This window comes from Leptonotus elevatus, chromosome 16 (assembly GCF_054856555.1).
Source record: "Leptonotus elevatus isolate MCC_2025b chromosome 16, RoL_Lele_1.0, whole genome shotgun sequence".
In the NCBI taxonomy this organism is placed as follows: Eukaryota; Metazoa; Chordata; class Actinopteri; order Syngnathiformes; family Syngnathidae; genus Leptonotus; species Leptonotus elevatus.
This window is the reverse complement of record NC_141254.1, coordinates 12,736,219-12,754,966: the sequence shown is the minus strand read 5'-3', so window position 1 is coordinate 12,754,966 and position 18,748 is coordinate 12,736,219. Positions and strand designations below refer to the sequence as shown.

General features: G+C 41.0%; 1 protein-coding gene across 5 annotated transcripts in view; it reads right to left on the bottom strand.

Annotated features, from left to right (window-relative positions):
* Positions 1 to 2,098: 2,098 nt before the first annotated feature.
* Positions 2,099 to 18,748, bottom strand: part of mtmr4 (myotubularin related protein 4) — a 34,301-nt gene continuing 17,651 nt past the window's right edge. For 3 of the 5 annotated variants that reach the window (XM_086098729.1, XM_086098730.1, XM_086098727.1), the window contains 17 exons: positions 17,988 to 18,104; positions 16,140 to 16,169; positions 15,663 to 15,745; positions 15,382 to 15,548; positions 15,160 to 15,256; positions 13,797 to 13,910; positions 13,523 to 13,722; positions 12,880 to 13,008; positions 11,612 to 11,723; positions 9,937 to 10,132; positions 9,655 to 9,840; positions 9,315 to 9,485; positions 8,854 to 9,008; positions 6,807 to 8,172; positions 6,601 to 6,711; positions 6,408 to 6,496; positions 2,099 to 3,465 (listed from right to left, as the gene is read on the bottom strand). In XM_086098729.1, coding sequence (XP_085954855.1) covers positions 3,288 to 3,465; positions 6,408 to 6,496; positions 6,601 to 6,711; positions 6,807 to 8,172; positions 8,854 to 9,008; positions 9,315 to 9,485; positions 9,655 to 9,840; positions 9,937 to 10,132; positions 11,612 to 11,723; positions 12,880 to 13,008; positions 13,523 to 13,722; positions 13,797 to 13,910; positions 15,160 to 15,256; positions 15,382 to 15,548; positions 15,663 to 15,745; positions 16,140 to 16,169; positions 17,988 to 18,104 — 3,501 coding nt within the window. In that variant the 3' untranslated portion in view covers positions 2,099 to 3,287. Of the gene's footprint in view, positions 3,466 to 5,301; positions 5,360 to 6,407; positions 6,497 to 6,600; positions 6,712 to 6,806; positions 8,173 to 8,853; positions 9,009 to 9,314; positions 9,486 to 9,654; positions 9,841 to 9,936; positions 10,133 to 11,611; positions 11,724 to 12,879; positions 13,009 to 13,522; positions 13,723 to 13,796; positions 13,911 to 15,159; positions 15,257 to 15,381; positions 15,549 to 15,662; positions 15,746 to 16,139; positions 16,170 to 17,987; positions 18,105 to 18,748 lie in introns of all 5 variants that reach the window. The other 2 variants (XM_086098731.1, XM_086098728.1) reach the window with 2 other exon arrangements.

Genomic DNA, 18,748 nt, shown 5'->3' with positions numbered 1-18,748 from the left:
AATACTTGAGAAGTATGCATGATGATTTCTTCACATTATTCAAATTTTTTGACATCCTGTTTTAGTGGCTTTTATGAGCTGAAAGCACAAATAATGTAAAAAATAAACAAATATTTTAATCGCTTAAATTGTGGGCCCTGAATTTATAATCTACGAAAGTTTGACTTTTTGAATGAAATTACAGAAATTATTCAATTTTTTGAGGATATTCAATTTTTTTGACGAGCACCTGTATATGATTGCAATGGTGAGTGTTAAAAAAAAACAAGGGGAAAAAAAGAGGTCATTTAATTGCCTTTCTACACAAGGTAATATTTGTGCAGCGATGATCGCAAGAGTGAATCAGAAGTTCGTAATTTTTCATCAACAAATATTTGCACTTTAGTGCAGAGAATAATTTTTTTTACAATGTATCTCGGAGATCTGAAACCAAAAGCTGTGATATACAAACCCATTTCCAAAAGGTTGGGACACTAAACAAATTGTGAATAAAAACAGAATGTAATTATGTGGAAGTGCCAAATTTCAATATTTTGTTCAGAATAGAACATAGATGACAGGTCAAAAGTTTAAACTGAGAAAATTTATAATTTTAAGGGGAAAAATATGTTGATTGTAAAACTCATGGTGTCAACAAATCTCAAAAAAGTTGGGACAGGTAGCAATAAGATGCTGGAAAAGTCAATTGCACTTATAAAAAAACAGCTGGAAGACCAGTTTCCGCTAATGAGGTCCATTGGCAAATTGATTGTGGAGTATAAAAAGGGGACAGCATTCCTATTTTCTAAATTTGAGGGACTTGTCTCCTCAATCCACAGATGTTTGCAGACTGTTGTAAGAAGAAGAGTGGTGAAAATGGCCTTGTCCCAACTTTTTTGAGATTTGTTGACACCATGGAATTTAAAATCGACATGATACATTTTCTCATTCTGAATAAAATAATACAATTGTGCACTTCCACATAGTTGCATTCAGTTTTTATTCACAATTTGTATAGTGTTCCAACTTTTTGGGGGATTGGGTTTGTAAAAAAAGGCAGTAGTTTTGCACATCCTTTTTTTTTGGACTACATAAAAATGCATGCTGCACGGAACGTCATAGTGGAAGCTGTGGGAGTGGACGGCAAATTAAATCTGCTTCTCTGTTGAGCACACTTTATCGCACGGTGGCAAGTTGTCGGCGACGGAGCTGCCGGACCGCAGCTGTGCGCAGTCGGGTGAGTTTTGTCCATAAAATTGACGTGTCCGGAGCACGCAGTCAAGACGCAGCGGATCGGAGACGCAACGCACACGCATGCGGTGTAATCCCGGGGTCAACGTTTTCCTTGCAAAAATTCTGCCATTTTTTATATCACAGCTTTTGGATAGATACGTTGTAAAAAAAAAAAAATTCTCTGCACTGGAGTGCAAATATTTGTTGATGAAAAATTACACGCTTCTGAATCACTCTTGCGATCACCGCTGCACAAATATTACCTTGTGTAGAAAGGCAATTAAATTACCCCCCCCCCCTTTTTTTTATACTCTCACCATTGTGATCATATACAGTCGTTCGTGAAAAAATTAGAATATCCTCAAAAAGTTGAATCATTTCTGTAATTTCATTCAAAAAGTCAAACGTTCATAGATTATAGATTCAGGGCCCACAAATTAAGTGATTTCAAGTATTTATTTGTTTATTTTTACATTATGTGGGCTTCCAGCTCATAAAACCCACTGAAACAGGGTGTCAAAAAATTTGAATAATGTGAAGAAATCACCAAGCATACTTCCCAGTCTTTTGCATGGGGAAAAAAAAAGAAGTAAATACGTATGGTCTAGCGTGTCAGGGCCACAGACTTTTATAAATCAGTTGTCGAGGCTCATATTTCCCCCCCATCTCATATCTACAGAGTGATGTGGGAGGAGGTAGAAATGATATTTTGTGAAAATGAGGCAAGCCTGTTCGAGCGTCTCAGCTCACGGACACCTCGACTGTAGCGCACATGACCATATTGACAAATATTATTTTATGTCAACGTTACCTTTGCATCTCTGTGGTGATGTGCCGACGAGTCCCATCATTACAGATAGTAAATAAACAAGCAGGGAAACAGATAGATCATATATTCTTTTATCTTTGCCAATGGGAATTTACTTTTACAGTGCAATTCTTTACAACAGTTATTCATGAATTAAATGACTGGTATTTGCCACCACCGTGGATCAGATATCACTATGTATGTTACAGTTCAGAGCATCCTTGACAAGAGCTGTTAACGCCGTCTGAAGAAAAACCCAAATCATTAAGTCAGCTAATTTAGTGACAAATGATCATCCAGTGAAACCATTAGAACTATATGTTAAACTTTAGCAGCTAAACATCTGTACCATAAACACATAGGAGTCAAATAGTAACCTGCTGCCATCTATTGGAAAGAAAAACATTGAAAAAAAAAAAAAGTATGGCACAATTGAACACCCAGTAGACACAAACAAGTACGTTGTAAATGAGGGAACTGTGGCCGCCCTCCCCGATCGAGAAAAACAACTGTCAATCATTAGTTCAGTCTTTCTTCCTCTAAGTGTCAATCAAAAGGACAATGAGGCTTTTGGGGGGCCATTCAGTCAGAGGTATGGCAAACCCTGTTGGAAAATTCCCAGTCATTTCCCAGAAACACCCTCAAATGACTTTCTACAAGAACATCACAGAAACATGCCGCGTCCCACAACACACCGCGCTTCACATACCAACAACATACACCGCATTCCCGCACGGCTTTCCCAAGTCGCTCCAATTGCCCGTTCAACATTTTACATTCAACGGCAAAGTCGACCGCAGATGTCTGGCTTCCACTCAAGTTTGGTCTCAGGAGTCCCTTCAATACACGATGACATTTAGAGGTGCACAAAATAAGAATACAAAATTAGACTTTTAAATACAATAGCAGCAATTCTTTTTCTTTTCCGAGCCGAAAGCCTCCAGTAGATCAGGTAAAGGCGAGGAGTCGCCGAGTGATTGTCCCTCTCGAGTGTGACGGCGGCATCTATATGGAGAGTGCAGGTGTTCGGTACTTAAGGTGGGCTCAAAAAGGGGGTACCACGAGACAGCGTTGCCGTGCTACAAGCCGAAATATCTTCCGTCCAGGAGTTCGTCCTGGGACATTCCCCGACTCCGAGCATCAAAGTGCACCCTCGTTTTCAGACCGCATCTCCCCGAGACCATCGAAGCAGGTTGGGTGGGGTGGTGGGGCTAGGGGGGGGGGACACCTCGTGAGTCCAAAGAAGCGACAGGAGACGTGTTGCCCCTCAACTTGAGGCTGTGGCGATGGCCTTTTTGAACTGCTGGCTGCGGATCTCGCGGGTTCGCGACTCCAGGAGCAGGTCGTTGCAGGTGTTGCACACCAGCACCGGGTCGTACAGCTGCTGGTCCGGGATGGGCAGCTTCAGATGACAACAGTCTTTACAGAACACGTTGCCGCAGTTCCTGCAGAGCGGACAAAAAAAAAGCAGAAGAAAGATTTGTCTTTTGGTTCATTTTCCTTACATTTGTGTCTATCGTTATTTTTGTCAGATTCAAGTTGTTTTTGCGACCTGTGTGGGGTTTCTTTCATTAATGGAGCAGTAGCAGCAATTTTGATCACCTGCATGTGTGTCAATCAACGGTTGTTTAATATTCGGCACAAGCGACTTTAGCCGCCCGCCACCTCTTACTGTAAATAAGGCGCATTCCTTTTTTCTAGCCAAAGAAAGCCCTTAATCGGCTCACTACTAAATGAACGAGACGGCACCAAAGAATTGTAGTTTTCAGTGACAAAAAATTCACTGCCATTGACGGCTATAGATGTAAAACATTCATTTGAACTATTTCTATTTAACCCCCCCCCCACACTTTTGTTAACAAGAGTATGAAAATCTTGATTTTTTTTTGTACATTTAGAACATATATAAAATTTGTGATTAATCGTGCGTTAACTAGTGAAGTCATGCGATTAATTAAGTTTAAAAAATAAATAATTGCCTGATGCCCCTAAATTTTAATAATCTTTTAAATCGTGTCAGCTGATTAAATGTTTTAAATTGTAATTAATTGCATGACTTCAATAGTTAATCACAAATTGTATATCTGTTCTAAATGTACAAACAAAAATCTAGGTTTTCATACTCTTGTTAACAAAATGTTAAACTAATAGAAATAATTCAAAATAATTTTTGACATCTATAGCCGAGTTAAATCATTACGTCAATGTAAATAAATGTTATTGGGTGACTTTTTTTGGGTAAAGATTATCGTAATCATTTATAGACCTCCAAGACAAAAAGGAACATTTATGGAGGAATATGAAGAAATGCTGACAGTAATCTGTACTGACTGACTTTCTGGGACAGAACAGGAGACTTTAACATGCATGTTGACAACAATGTGGACACAAATACCAAATAACTTTATACCATAGTTGATGCTTTTCTTCTCTCACGACATGCTAAAGTCCAACTCAGACTCAAGGTCACGTTCTCCACCTCTATCTCAAAAGATGTTGTCTATAAAGCACTGAATGTTTTGGGTCCAGAATACATAATTGAAATGCTAAGTGAATATAAACCCAGTAGGACTGAGGTCTACAAACTCGGGTCAATTAGTGGAGCCCAGGTTTCAAAGCAAACACGGTGAAGTGGCTCTTAGCTGTTATACTGCATGCTTTTAAATCCACGTTAAAAAACACGCTATTGCCAGTTATGTAACATGTAAAGTGGAGTACAAACGCATAGTTTCCAAACTATGTATTAACCACATTTTAAAACCCATGAGACCCCACACATGAAGGAAAGAAATCATCATGTGTTCTCTTACAGTGTGTCGCGTACTCGAGAAGACAAAAAAACAGTTAACGGTAATTGGCTCAAATAAGCACTTTTTATTTATTTAAAAATTTGTCCTAGCCTGTTTCATGAGTTTGTATTTTGAAATAATTCAGATGAACCACAATTGAAAGGCAATGTCTGGTTTTCAAATGGTTCATTTTCATGAAATTTGTATTCATCATTACTTTGGTCACATTCAAATTGCTTCTATGACCTTTGTGAATTTTTCTTTCATTAACTAACAGAGAGGTACCAACAATGTTGTCCATGTGTGTACATATCAGGAAAGGCTTACAATCAAAGGATGTTTAATATCTGGCACAAGCGACTATGCCCGCCAGCCAACTGTCTTACAGTAAATAACCCCTTAAATGGCTGCATTCCCCTAATGTGACAAAAGGTTTCTAAAACAGAGGCACCTTCCTTTTTCCTCGCCAAAGAAATCCCTTCATCGGCTCACCAAGTATGTCACCACTTCCCGGAGTTCCATGTAATGACTTCATCGAGAGAATACGTTCCTGTAAGTTTAAAGGCCTTTATAGTTTGCTTGAAATATGATATTGCCAAGTATTTTGCATGTAAAGCAGAAAACAATCACACCATTTGTAATCATCTTAACCATATTTAAAAATGTATGACATGAAGGAAATGGTCACGTGTTTTCTTACTGCGCTTATAGTGGTATACCCGAGAAGACAAAAATCAATTGATTGGCTCAAAAGGTTATGCAACAAAATAATTGTACCCCATTTTTTTGTTCAAGACTGTTCCATGAGCTTGCTTTTTAAAATAATTCTGTTGAACCATAATTCAAAAGCAAATTTGATTGCTTAAAAAGGGACAGTGTGTATAATTTAGTGCCATCTAGTGGTGAACTAATATAATGCAACAACCTAAATTCCAAGTGCGGGCTGCACTACGGTGCCTTTGACCCGAAAATCTGCTTTTATTGGGATTGGTCCACATCGTAATTATGTTTTCCCACAAATGGGTGTTATGACTTTCCTGTTAGAGTTATTATATTTATCTTTAACAAGAAAGTGAAAGTTCTGCTTCTTCAGGTAGCCGTAGCAGAAAAAATGGCGGTAAAACATGGCGGCCTCCTGTAAGGCGCGGTGTGACCTTTTGCAATTACTAGACCTACAATTATATTTTTAAAATAATGTCTACGCTGATCTGGCACATTACTGAAAAGTGGGTTTTCAAAATGAATGAACATTGAAAAATTTTACACACTATCCCTTTATTTTGGGCGCAAAAACGGCTAATAGATGACATTTTCCACCCTATAACAGTACAGGTTTAAAAAAAAATTCTAAATCTGTGCATAGGAGAATACGCGAATGCCAAAGCGCAAATACGTGGGGGGCTTCAACGGATCATGTTATTAGGCAGGGTCAATTTTCCTGTACTGTACTGAAAGAAAACAATTGAAAGAAAAAAGGAAACCCCACCACTGATTTCAATCAGAGAACATATAGAGATTAGTTAAGCACTTTTTTTTTTTTTGTTGATAAGAGGTCATTTTTGTGCGCTTGTGTGAAAGGAAAAATAGCGAAGTCCCACCTGCAGTGGTGACGCCTCTTGGCTATCCAGAACTCACAGTCACAGTTGAAACAATGAGAGGCCATGTGGTCAGGCACCCACCTCGTGACCTACACACGCACACGCACACACACATTCACATACATACATTTCGAGGTGTGTGAAGCCATTATAGTGAGAAGGGATCAAAGTGAGTACTGAAACCGATGCTGACCTCCGTGTCCTTGCTCTCCACTCGATCCCAGCTGCCCTCAGAAAGTCGGTCCTCACTCTGGCTGGACAGAGAGTCTTCCTCGGGACTGTTGTCCGACTCCCGTAAACATGTCTGAAAGCAGAGCAAGACAAAGAGGTGAGGAAAGGCATCTTGAAACATTCAAGATGTGGATGTGTGGCTCAAGGAGAAAAAAAAAAAAAACGAACAATGTCATCCTCGTAGTCGATGTCGGGCTCCGAGGGAGGCGTGCCGTATTGTTTGCTCTCCAGTCTCATCCGCAGCTGTCGCACCTGCTGCCGCAATACCTCCACTTCCTGTTTGTAGCCCGCTTCGATCTGACGCAGTCTTTGCTGCACGGCGTCCATGGGCACCGGCAGCCCGTCGTCGTCGAGATACGCCGGAGTTTGCGACGGGAGAGGGGAGCTGCAGACGGAGGGCGAGGGGTATGACACGGCTGAAAGCTGCTGGCACGCAAGCGAGCAGTTATTGACAACAGGCGCGTTCAGGCCGGCGAAGCCGGCGACGCTCCTGGCGGCGGACGGCCATCCGGGCTGCAGCGCTTCCTTGCGGCAGCACTGCGAAGCGCTGGCGAGGGCGAAGCCTTGCGAGCGCAGAAGTTTATAGGCAAGTCGACGGCTTTGGTTGGCCTGCAGAGAGCGGCCGGCGCAGTGGGCGGCGCCGCCGCATGCCGACTGCATTAGGCCCTGAACGCTCTCCCAATGGGGGCCCATCAGCGACATGTCCGACAGCGGACTGTGGGAGATGAGATGGCGAGCGGCGCCCTGGATGCAATCCATTGGAGAAGCTGCGGCGGCAAGATCCGTCACCTCCTCTTTGTGCGGCTCAACCGGCGCGCGCGCCTCCTGCTGCTCCTCATCCATGAAATGATTCAGAGTCGGACTACCGTTCTGCCAGTGAGGCAGGGCGTGGGAAAGTTCTTCTTGATCAATAAGAGTCTCTGTGGAGTCCTCCATGGGAAGCAGGGGCTTCAGAAGATTCAGATCCATGAGGTCAGCAGACTGGAGGAGGCAACTTTCCTGGCCGTCGAGGAGGGCGGGTGCGGGCGGGGTGGCGTCGTGGCCCAATGGTAAGCAAGGCCGTGATTTAGGAGTGGGCCACGCGGTGCTCTCAGCAGTCTGACGGGGGCTCTCGGCCTCCAGAGGGGGGGTCGTTGTGTGTGGCGAAGCTTGCTGTAGGACAGGAACAAGGAGAGGAGTGTGAGCCTGGATGATGTCAGACGTTAGGGGGGCAGGAGGAAGCGGTAGGGAAGGCAGAGGCTGAGTGGTAAGACACGGCTCCTCGGGTGCGTCGTCGCCGCGTTCGGCACACGGGCCGTCCGATGGTTTGGTATGACTCGGCTGTGGGGGGTTCTCGTCACCATCTTCGTCGTCGTCGGGTGCCATCGTGTCAGAGCAGTCTACAGATGGAGTATCAGGGGCGAGTGTGGCCTCCAAGGCGGGGCGGTCCTCCTGGCAGTGCTTATTAAGATTGGGGTCACTGGATGTCCGTGTCAGGGGCATCCCGTTCTCAAACGCTGACAGAAGGTTGTCCATGGAGCGCGTCTTGGGAAGTCTACAAAAATGAACAGAACACAGGTTACGTGTAATATTTTACTCTCATGCAGTGATACCTTGATTTACACGTTTTTGATATTCCACATTGAAATGACAGTAACTGGTTCCTCACCCCCAAAAAATAAATCCAAATGACTACTGAATTGAGAATTAATCCTAAATCCCAATTCAAGTCTTGATTTTGAATTTGAACTGAGGCGTCATAAAACGAAGCAGAATTGCAAATCAAATTCAAATTGCAGGAAGTTGAATTGAAATGCCATGCAATTAAAGTGGAAGTCAATCTTAAGCATTTCTTGACAATAATATGTTATATGTGACCTCACTAGTCTAAACACGACATTCTGATTAATATTGCATTTTTGGAATATGAGTTCCAAGCAAAAGCCAGCCTTTTTTATCCATCTGGGGGGGCGGCCATTTCGCCACTTGCTGTCAACTGATGATGACATCACAGTTGCTCAGGTCTCAGGTAACAACCAATCACAGTTCACCTGTTTTCTGAAGCTAAGCTGTGATTGGTTGCAACCGGGAACCCGAGCAACTGTGATGTCATCGTCAGTCGACAGCAAGTGGCAAAATGGTCGCCCCCCCCCGCTTTCGTATGTAATCGTGTGAAGGAAAATTGCTAAAAATCACAAAACTGAATCTAACAGGTGAGCTTTGCATCCAAATGTACCTGTCAAGCGAACGGGAGGCAAGTTCATCTCCGGTGACGCTCGGTGACAAGTAGAGCTCCATGGAGTCGTCCACAGCAGTGCAAGGGGAGGATGTTGGGAGGTAGACTGCCGTCCACAGCTGTAATGCGCGTGTGTGGCAGACAGGCTGCAGCACCTTGCAGTCAAAGAGAGAGAAAGTAGTAAGCCACAACTATTAATATGGCACATTGCACCGATAGGGGGCAGCATTTCACCTCAAGAATTGAGAAATGATTCAACATGTGCTAAAATTAGGTTCAATCTATTTCTTTGCAACTCTAAGAGCATTGTTTTTGTAAAGACTATTTTGTAGGCTGAATGGTTCCAACAACTCTCCTTAAGTGAGTCTCAGTAGAATGGGAGAAAAAATAGATAAATAGAAAGCTTCTGTGGTATGCAGTGCACAGAAGAAAAAAAAGCTCACAACATTTTTAATACTCACCATATCATGACTGGGGATGTAGAGGAAATTCTGAAAGTTCTTGTTCCCTGTACGAAGCAAGGACCAGACGGAGCAGGTGCGTTTGTAAATGTTCCTCGCCTCCCTCTCGCGAGCGTTGTTACACAGGAAAGTACCGTATAGACACGAGTACGTGTGCTGCACCAACTTGACCTGCACAAACGTAAACCGAGAATTACACCTGAATGCAATGACGTGATCGAGGAAAACTTGCACGTCCTCTCTTCAAAATGGGAAGAAAAAAAAAGCAAGGCTTGTGCTATAATGATGACAACAGACGGTCATCATTAGAAAGGCAAAATGACGCGTGACAAACACCCACCAAGAAGGCCTCGTTGAACTCAAACAGGCAGGGGAACTGTTTGAGCAGCTGGTGGACACAGTCGAGCCACTGCAGAAAGACGGGACACTGCTCGCTGACGTCATCGGCGTTCTCCTGGTGGCCGCAGCGGTCCCCAAACTTGTGACCGTAGTCCAACCAGTCCGTCTCCACGAGCAACTGGAAACCCTGCGCGTCAGTCACGTCATCAGAACGGGAAGAAAATGTTAACCAACCATATGAACCACGTGTCGTTTTATTTCAGCGGTCAAAGCAGACTTTCACCTCCAGTGTTCTGTAGTAGGGATCCAGCAGGATTTTGGCCAGGGCAACAATCTGGGGTGTACGGTCCCATCCGTCTGAGCAGTGCACAAGGACAGGACGACCTTCTCGCTCCAGGGAGGAGCACACCAGAGTGGCCGCCTTCAACATTACGGACAGGTGCTGCAGCCAACGGGTGCTCTCTAGGGCTGAAAGCCAGCTAGCAAAAAGAAAGAGAGCGCTTAAGGTTCATTTAAAACTTCATTCCACCAGTGGTTGGCTAAAAATTTGAGCTGTCAAAATTAAATCGACAAGTAACCAATTATCAAATTAACAACTTTTTTTAACAATCAAGTTTGGAGACTTTTTTTATTTTTATTTAAAATTGTCCAGATGGTCTTTCTGTGTTTAATGAAAATAAGACATTTGCAAACATCTGTTTTTACTTTTGAAAGCAATGACCGAACCGGAATCAATTCCCCTTTTTTTTCTCCATCACTATATGAATACAAAGTACGGAATAAACACCAATCACTGCTTAATAAACAGTTATCAAGGGGAAAATGTTTTTATAATACACTTTAATGCAAAATTCAAATGAATCCGATTAGTTGATTAATCGATTTATTTACTCATTCACTGCCATTGACGGCTGTAAACGTCAAAAATTCATTTGAACTATTTCTATTCGCTTAACTTTTTTTTCTCACTTTTGTTAACAAGAGTATGAAAACCTAGAAAAAAATATTGTACATTTAGAACAAATATAAAATTTGTCATGTGAATAATTACAATTAAAAAATGTAATCGCCTGATGAGATGATTATTAAAAATTAACTCACGATTAATCAAAATTTTTATATCTGTTCTAAATGTACAATAAAAACTTTTTCTAGGTTTTCATACTCTTGTTAACAAAAGTGGATTATTTTTTTAAACTAATAGAAATAGTTCAAATGATTTTTGGGACGTTTATAACCGTCAATGGCAGTGAATGAGTTAACTGATTTAAAAAAATATTCAATAGTGACAGCACTACAGAAAATGTATATACATAAAGCAGTTTTTAATCTAGCTCATTAGAATTCATATTATCGACGAGAGTCCTGTAATACTTCCTGTATTAATTCCCCCCCAGAAATTGGCTATTATTTGTAATTATTAATATAATTACGCAAAAATGTTGTGTATTTTTTGTATAAACAAAATAAACTGGGTAATAGAGAAAATTTTATAAAAGCACATTTTTCAAATTAACCAATTTTTTTTACACATTTAAAAAAATGAGAATGAAATGTTTTTTTTTAATTAAAATTACGTATTACAGAAGTTTGCGCACGCCTGCATTAGACTGACAGATGCGAGTGCTGCTGCCCAATATGAAGACCTCCTGTGTCATTAAAAAACCTAAAGAATCTCAACAAGCTTGAATGTAAATGCAACACATTGCTGCACGTACACCCCCCCCCCAACCCCACAGATGTAAACAAACATTCATGTAAACACTGTGGTCAACAGAAACACATGACCCCAATGTAATAAATGACCAGACAGACAGCTGGCCCGCTCAGCAGGAATGAGACTGGACCCGGGACAGCTTCCCCCGTAGGAGGGGTGAGAGCATTAACAAGAGGGAGGGAGAAAGGGGGGGACACCAAAGCAGAGACTCGGAGCAAAAAGGTCAAACGGATCGACTTACTTTCCTGGATCGGGTATCTGACTGCAGACGGTCCTCAGGGCCTGAAAACTGTTCCGGATGGCGTGGATGTTGGCCATTCCCATAAACATCACCTCACAGTTAGGGTAGTACTCTAAACACAAACAATGATAATGTCACACACATGCATGCTTATGTATTCTTGTAAAGCATTCAACATTCCACAAAGTCCGCAGTTTTTACCCGAGTTCAATCAAGAGCGGCATGTTTGATTGTACCAATCAGCGTACCAAAAATAACCACAGTGCATAAACGGCAGAATTGGACAATGCGGTGATAGTTGACAACAAAATAAAATACATCTAAAAAGTAGCCAGTCGCCTACTGTGCGACAACGGGCCCCCAATGGCAAGAATTCAAAACACGCCTTTCGCCATTTTGCAATAAACAAACGTATTCCGAGAAGAACAGGAATTTCTGGACGGCTTCATTGTTGCCATGTTTGCTGTGCCGCATTCCTTTTCTTTGTTTTAATTTATTGGCTGGTTACAATCTGTTGCTGTTGAGAGAAAATACATAAGCCGGATCAGGCTTTACGATTGCAAACCATCCCAATTCACACTGAATGAACTACAATAAAAATCTGAGCAGTTTTTCATGCACACTTGGACATGACTAGAAAGGGAAAGGTTCACCTATTAACTCATTCACTGCTATTGACGACTATAGACGTAAAAAATTCATGTAAACTATTTCTATTAGTTAAAATAAATAAATAATTTCATTTACATTTTTTATTGTACATTTATAACAGATTTAAAATTAAAATTATCATGCGATTAATTACGATTAAACGGCCCTTATTTTTAATATATATTTTTTTAATTAGGCCCGTCAGGCGATTACATTTTTAAATTGTAATGAATCACATGACTTCACTAGTTAACGAACGATTAATCACACATTTAATATCTGTTCTAAATTTACAATTAAATATTTTCTAGGTTTTCATACTCTTGTTACCAAAAATGAAAAAAAAAATGGTAAACTAATAGAAATAGTTCAAATGAATTTTTGACGTCTATAGCCGTCAATGGCAGTGAACGAGTTAATTGGAATATTTACTAACTTTGTAATTATGCTTCTATTATTGCTTAATGAACACTCAAGATACGCAACAGCTTCCTTGATTTGACACATTTGACTTATTGAGGGCGTAAATAGCTACGTGTCCCCCTTTTTAACAAAGGGCTTGCAGAGAGTCGTAGGCGCAGCCACACTGAGTAATTCCATCAATTAGTACGACTAACCTTCACACTCACAGCCTCCGCCTTTTGCACGGTTAGCCACTGCAGCAGTATAAGAGCGAGCATCCAGAATCAGCAGCTTCTGTGGCACCGTGTTGTCATCACAGCCTGAGCTGCCGGTCAGTGAGGAGTCTGACGACACAGGACAAACACACGGCTTGCATGAGTACGAGCTGACTGCGTTATTATATGCAACCCGCAGGCAGAGGCATGAAGGAAAAACACATGAAAAGGGGAACAAGGGATTCGAGGAAGTCGTGGGAGTCATTTAAGTGAATACTGAAAATGCATATCTGCGGTTCATAATGATTGCAGGGAAAGAGCTTGTAACGCTTCCCCCAAAAACAGACTCGAGTAGATCATGACGATACTTTGCACATTATAAATTGAAGCAGAAATCATTTGTCAAGCAAATCATTTTTGAGTCAAAAATCGATTCTGAATCAAATCGCAGACCCAAAAATGGGAATCAAATCGAATCGTGACACACAGTCAAAGATTCCCACAACTAGTATTCAAAGTACATTTAAATGATCTCCTTCCATGCATTTTTAAAGTGAATTGAAGTTTGCATTCTTATCAAATAAAATAGCAAAATGATGCGGCGTTGGCTGAATATACCGACGTAGATAATGACACGACATACCAAAATCACTGTCAGACGAGTCGGGAGCTTCTCCACGTTGCTGGCAGGCAGGCGCCCCACAGAAACCTTTGGCTCCCGTGTCCATTTGACAAGCTTTGGCGATGGATGTCACCAGGTACTCGTCGTCTGTGTTTCTCCAGCCCCACCAGCTGATCTCGGGCTGGCTGCAGCGCGCAATCACTGCCCCGTTCTTCTGGTGTCTGGAAATACACCATCGGGCCAAGGTCAGAAAATCAGGGCCCCTAAATATGTAAATGTGCGTTAATTAGCTAACCTGTAGACCACCACGGGAATCCGCTTCCAGGATCTGAAGGAAGCCACGCTCTCAAGCTCCTTGTCTGTTATCCAGATTGGAACCAGAAGCTTTTGTGGGTAACTGGAGCACAGCCTGAAGACATAAAATAGTACCAATGTTGATTTAAAAAAAATAAAAATAATTAGCAGGATAAACCCCTTGAGATGCAACATTCCGTTTGCGAGTGAACTCACACAAAAAAGACAACAAATAAAATAAAATAATACTAATAGAATAGAATACAATAACACTTAACAGCGACGACCTTAACTCATTCACTGCCATTGATGGCTATAGACGTCAAAAATTCATTTGAACTATTTCTATTAGTTTAAACTGTTTTCCACTTTTGCCAACGAGAGTATAAAAACCTAGAATTTTTTTTATTGTACATTTAGAACAGATATGAAATGTATGATTAATCGTTAGTTACCTAGTGAAGTCATGTGATTAATTACAATAAAAAAATAATTAATCGCCTGACGCCCCCAATTAAAAAATAACATTAATTAAAAAAATAATAAACAGACAATTAATCACAAATTTTATATCTGCTATAAATGTACAATAACACATTTTCTAGGTTTTCATAAAAAATGAAATGAAATGGAAAAAAATGTAAAACTAATAGAAATAGTTCACATGAATTTTTGACGTCTATAGCCACCAATGGCAGTGAATGAGTTTCTAAACACACAGTTCTAATTATTTCATCAAAAAAAAAAAAAAAAAAAAAGATTTATCCCAAAATGTGCGCATTTTAAAAAAATGGGCAATCACCTGTGCAGTGTGGAAAGGGGAGAGAATAGACTGTGTTTACGAGTGAGGAAATGAAATGTGCTGAATCACACGTGCCTAAGCGCGCCGTGGCTTGTTTAATTAGCACCTGTGTGTCTGGCTCCCTCAGCGGGATACGAATGCCAGCATTCAGGCACGTGCAAAATCAACTCAATTGGATGGATCTGCTATTTAGGGGAATTAGAGAATGAAATTCACTCTCTATGTATGCAATGAAGATGGATTTTGGATCAGATTTTGAAGAAAACTATTTTTTGTTTGGCGAAATTTACTTGTAAGGCAAGGAAAATGTACATGAGCCGTGAAATGAATATAATACAATGTGGCTGCATTACACTCAAACGGATTTATTCTAATTGCCGCAAATAGGGGTGACATTTATGTTTGTGTGTTAAATGACTACACCGGGTTAAAGATGGCTGACCTAAGCTAGCATCTCAATGACCCGTTAACCATTTCACACAACTCACACGATGGATACAAACTCTGATGCCCATCAATATGTTAATGCTGTTAGCAATGTTGTAAAAGACATGTGACATACTTGTAGTTGCAATTTATGGCCGACACCCTCCAGATATTTTGCGTGTCAAAGCCCATTCTTTTAACCTCCATCTCCATTCGCTCACGCACATGATCACCTAAAGCAAAAATAGAACACAAATCAGGAAAAAAAAATGTCAAAGGTCCTATTGTGTAAATAAATGCGCTGCAAAAAGAACATGATCAATTCAGACTCCCGTGCGCGCGTGCATTTGCATCGGACCTGGGCGACAAAGATGAACGTGCTGGTCCTCGTCATCGGCGCTGCCTCCCAGACACCAAGCGTGATAGGCCAGGGCGAAGAGGTCTTCCAGGCGGGATGGGTGAGCTATGGCCCTGCTCAGACGCTTGAGCCACTCCTGACACTGCTTGAATGTTGTAAAGTGGCATCTACAACGCATCAAAAAAGAAAGAAAAGTGATGCTATATCTGAACGTCTGATTGACAAGACTTTGGCGGTCCAAATATTTGTCCACAATTTGTTTTTGTTTTTTTTCTCTTTACCTGACAACTTTGGAGTCTTTGCAGATAATGTGCAGCTGAGCCATATCTCTGCTCTCCACGCTCTCGATCAGCCTGAGGGGCACCTGTAGGGGGAGACAAAGAAAGTGCAGGAAAGTTGGACGGCGGACAGAAGAGCACAACTGCTAAGCTCGCGTCGGGAATCCACCGATCCAAGCTAGGCCTTTTCCATCACATTTTCAAGGCCTGCATCAAAACAACAAACCTGGAACTACAAACCCGACTTTGCCCCAACTATAAACAAGACTTTTAAATAATACATGTGTGGCCTTAAAAGGAAGGTGCTTGTGTTGTCCCAAAATGTGTCTGAGCGTACCCGCAGCACAATTACTGAGCAGGAAACTAGCATTGCATTGTTTTATGGATACAGGACGCAATGTTGTCCTAGCATTGTAAATGGAAAACGTGCCACTTGTGTGACAACTTGGGCAAGGGGGTGTTTTAACACGAGGTACTCACAGATATTTCATTGTCCACATCTGGGTAGGTCTAAAGCACAGCGACAACATGGAGCACACGGAGAGGGAGGACACAAGACAAGAGGAAATGGAAAATTAATTAAAACCAGGAAAAAAAAAAAGAAAAGAGGAATGACAAGTTAAAAGGGAAAGAAAACATGAGTTTGAAGGATGTCAGATAAAAAAAAGAGCCGATCACGCAGTGTGCGACTTGCCGCGTGACCACATGACCTTGGCCAAATTGAAATCATGGAGGGAAAGACAAACATGGACAGGAGCAAAAGGGCAACAAAACAGCTTGAAAGAAGGAGGATAACCTGTGAATGGGAGTGTGGGGCAGAGGTTGACGATTGTTGCCATTCATACACGGTCAGTATGATGGACATCGTGGGCATTTGATTTTCTTCGCCCTTGCCATCTGGTCTAAAAATGACAGTCTTTCTGGAAAATGTGGCCGGAATTTGGGAAGGAGCAGTTTTACTACAACTAAATGTAAATCGGGAGGTTTTTATGGATGCATTTATGCTGCGAGCTTCACAAGCTGTCGATGGATGTCACTGAAATACGTCGATTGGTGACGTATACACACTCGTGCCTGCTCAAGGCACACAAACGTGTAGACACACGCACACAAAAAAAACTTCTGTAAATCTAAAGCACAGACTAGGGATGTCGGAACATTTTCTTAAGTGGACCATACAGTGGATAGGCTCGCAAATTGCGAAAAATCCGCGTGTTAATTGATTCCCACTGAAATGCATTGGTGGCGGAAAAAATTTAACAAAACATGCAAATAGTATAAGATTTTTCAGAATTTTGTGGTGGCCCACTATCCTGTATTGACAAGAATAGAGTACAGAGCCACAGCAAATTCATTCACTGCCATTGACGGCTATAGACGGCAAAAATGTATTTGAACTATTTCTATTAGTTTCCATTTTTGTTAACAAGAAAACCTAGAAAAAATGTAATTGTATATTTAGAACAGATATAAAATTCATGATTAATCTTGAGTTAACTTGTGAAGTCATGTGATTAATTACAATTTTTCAAAAAAGAATCACCTGATGCCCCTAATAAAAAAAAGAAAGAAGAAAAAAAAAGATTATTAAAAATTAGGGGCGTCAGACGATTACATTTTTTAATTGTAATTAATCGCATGACTTAAATAGTTAACTCACAATTAATCCCAAATTGTTTATCTGTTCTGTCCAATAAAAAAAATCTAGGTCGTCACACTCAAAAAAATGTGAAACTAATAGAAATAGTTCAAATGAATTTTTGACGTCTATAGCCGTCAACGGCAGTGAATGAGTTAATCCCATATTCACTTTCATAACCAAAACAAGAGCAAGCTAGATAGTAAACTGACATTTTTCTAATCCAATATTTAAGATCTTAATGTTCACAAATCAGACCTTGACAAAGCAGAAAGTCACCCGTTTTTCTTCATTATGATAATCTGTGTTATGTAGAGACATTTGTTACCATTTTATTTGTAGTTTATTTGAATCTTTGCATATCTAAAAATAAATAAATACATCCCTATATAAAATTATAAAATATATTAGTAATATGGGCGTCTTATCTCTTGGGGGATGTGGATGTGTTTTTTTTTGTGCCCTTGGCAAATACAGTACTATTAAATATGCTACATTAAAGTGTGTTAGTCAATTAATTTCTGATGGCAGCCAATGGAATGTGCCATTTAAACAATAAGTGACGTTTATTATCGCTCGCTTCAATGTTGTCACTGATCGGTGTCGACACTTGAATTTGTGAAGAAAGTAATAATTAATGTCTTTTTTTAAAATTTATTTTACTTGATTTAGTCTTGAGGTGGACTTACATTGATGACAGACTCCTTGAACTTGATGTGGAGTCTGTAGTTAGAAATGGCAATGACGGCCTCATCTGCATGGCCAAGATATTCTACCCCTTCCCCCTGAAGAACTGGGAAGGGGACCTGTAAGGACAACACGCACAGATTTAGGAACAAAACATCAACATGTGCTCCACAGAGAAACAAAGAGACAACTTTTACAACTCGAGGTTCTAAGTGGCAATGTTTATGCCGACGTCAATATTCCGGTATTTAATGTTAAAAATGGACTAGCAATAAGGCTTCCCGTGTTAACATTTTGCGACGATACACTACTGATTGCAAGCCCAGTCCCGCCGTTTGGCTGGTGGTGAGACCGCATTAGCTTGTCCCGCATTAGCATGCAATGCCGAGTCACGCAAAGGGAAGACCCACTGATGCATGACAAAGAGGACATGCAGCAGAGCAGATGGGGGGGATTACTGCAACATATCCAAAAAAATCAAGCTCACTTTAAAAACTTCATCCAACTGGGTTAATAGCGCCGTCTTACTTAAATCATGGAGGCAAGTCACAAGGAGACAGGAATACGAGTTTGGATTAAACATTAAACCACAATTGTTGTAAAGACTGACCATAAATGTGGTGTTGTAGTGTATCAAATTGTCACTGCACCTGCGGTGGCATCTGCATTGCGTGTGCGCGCAGTGCATGTGGATGCATCTTAACTTGGGAATTGGAACACATGGTACTCTCTCTGCGCACTGATACAGAAACAGACGAATATA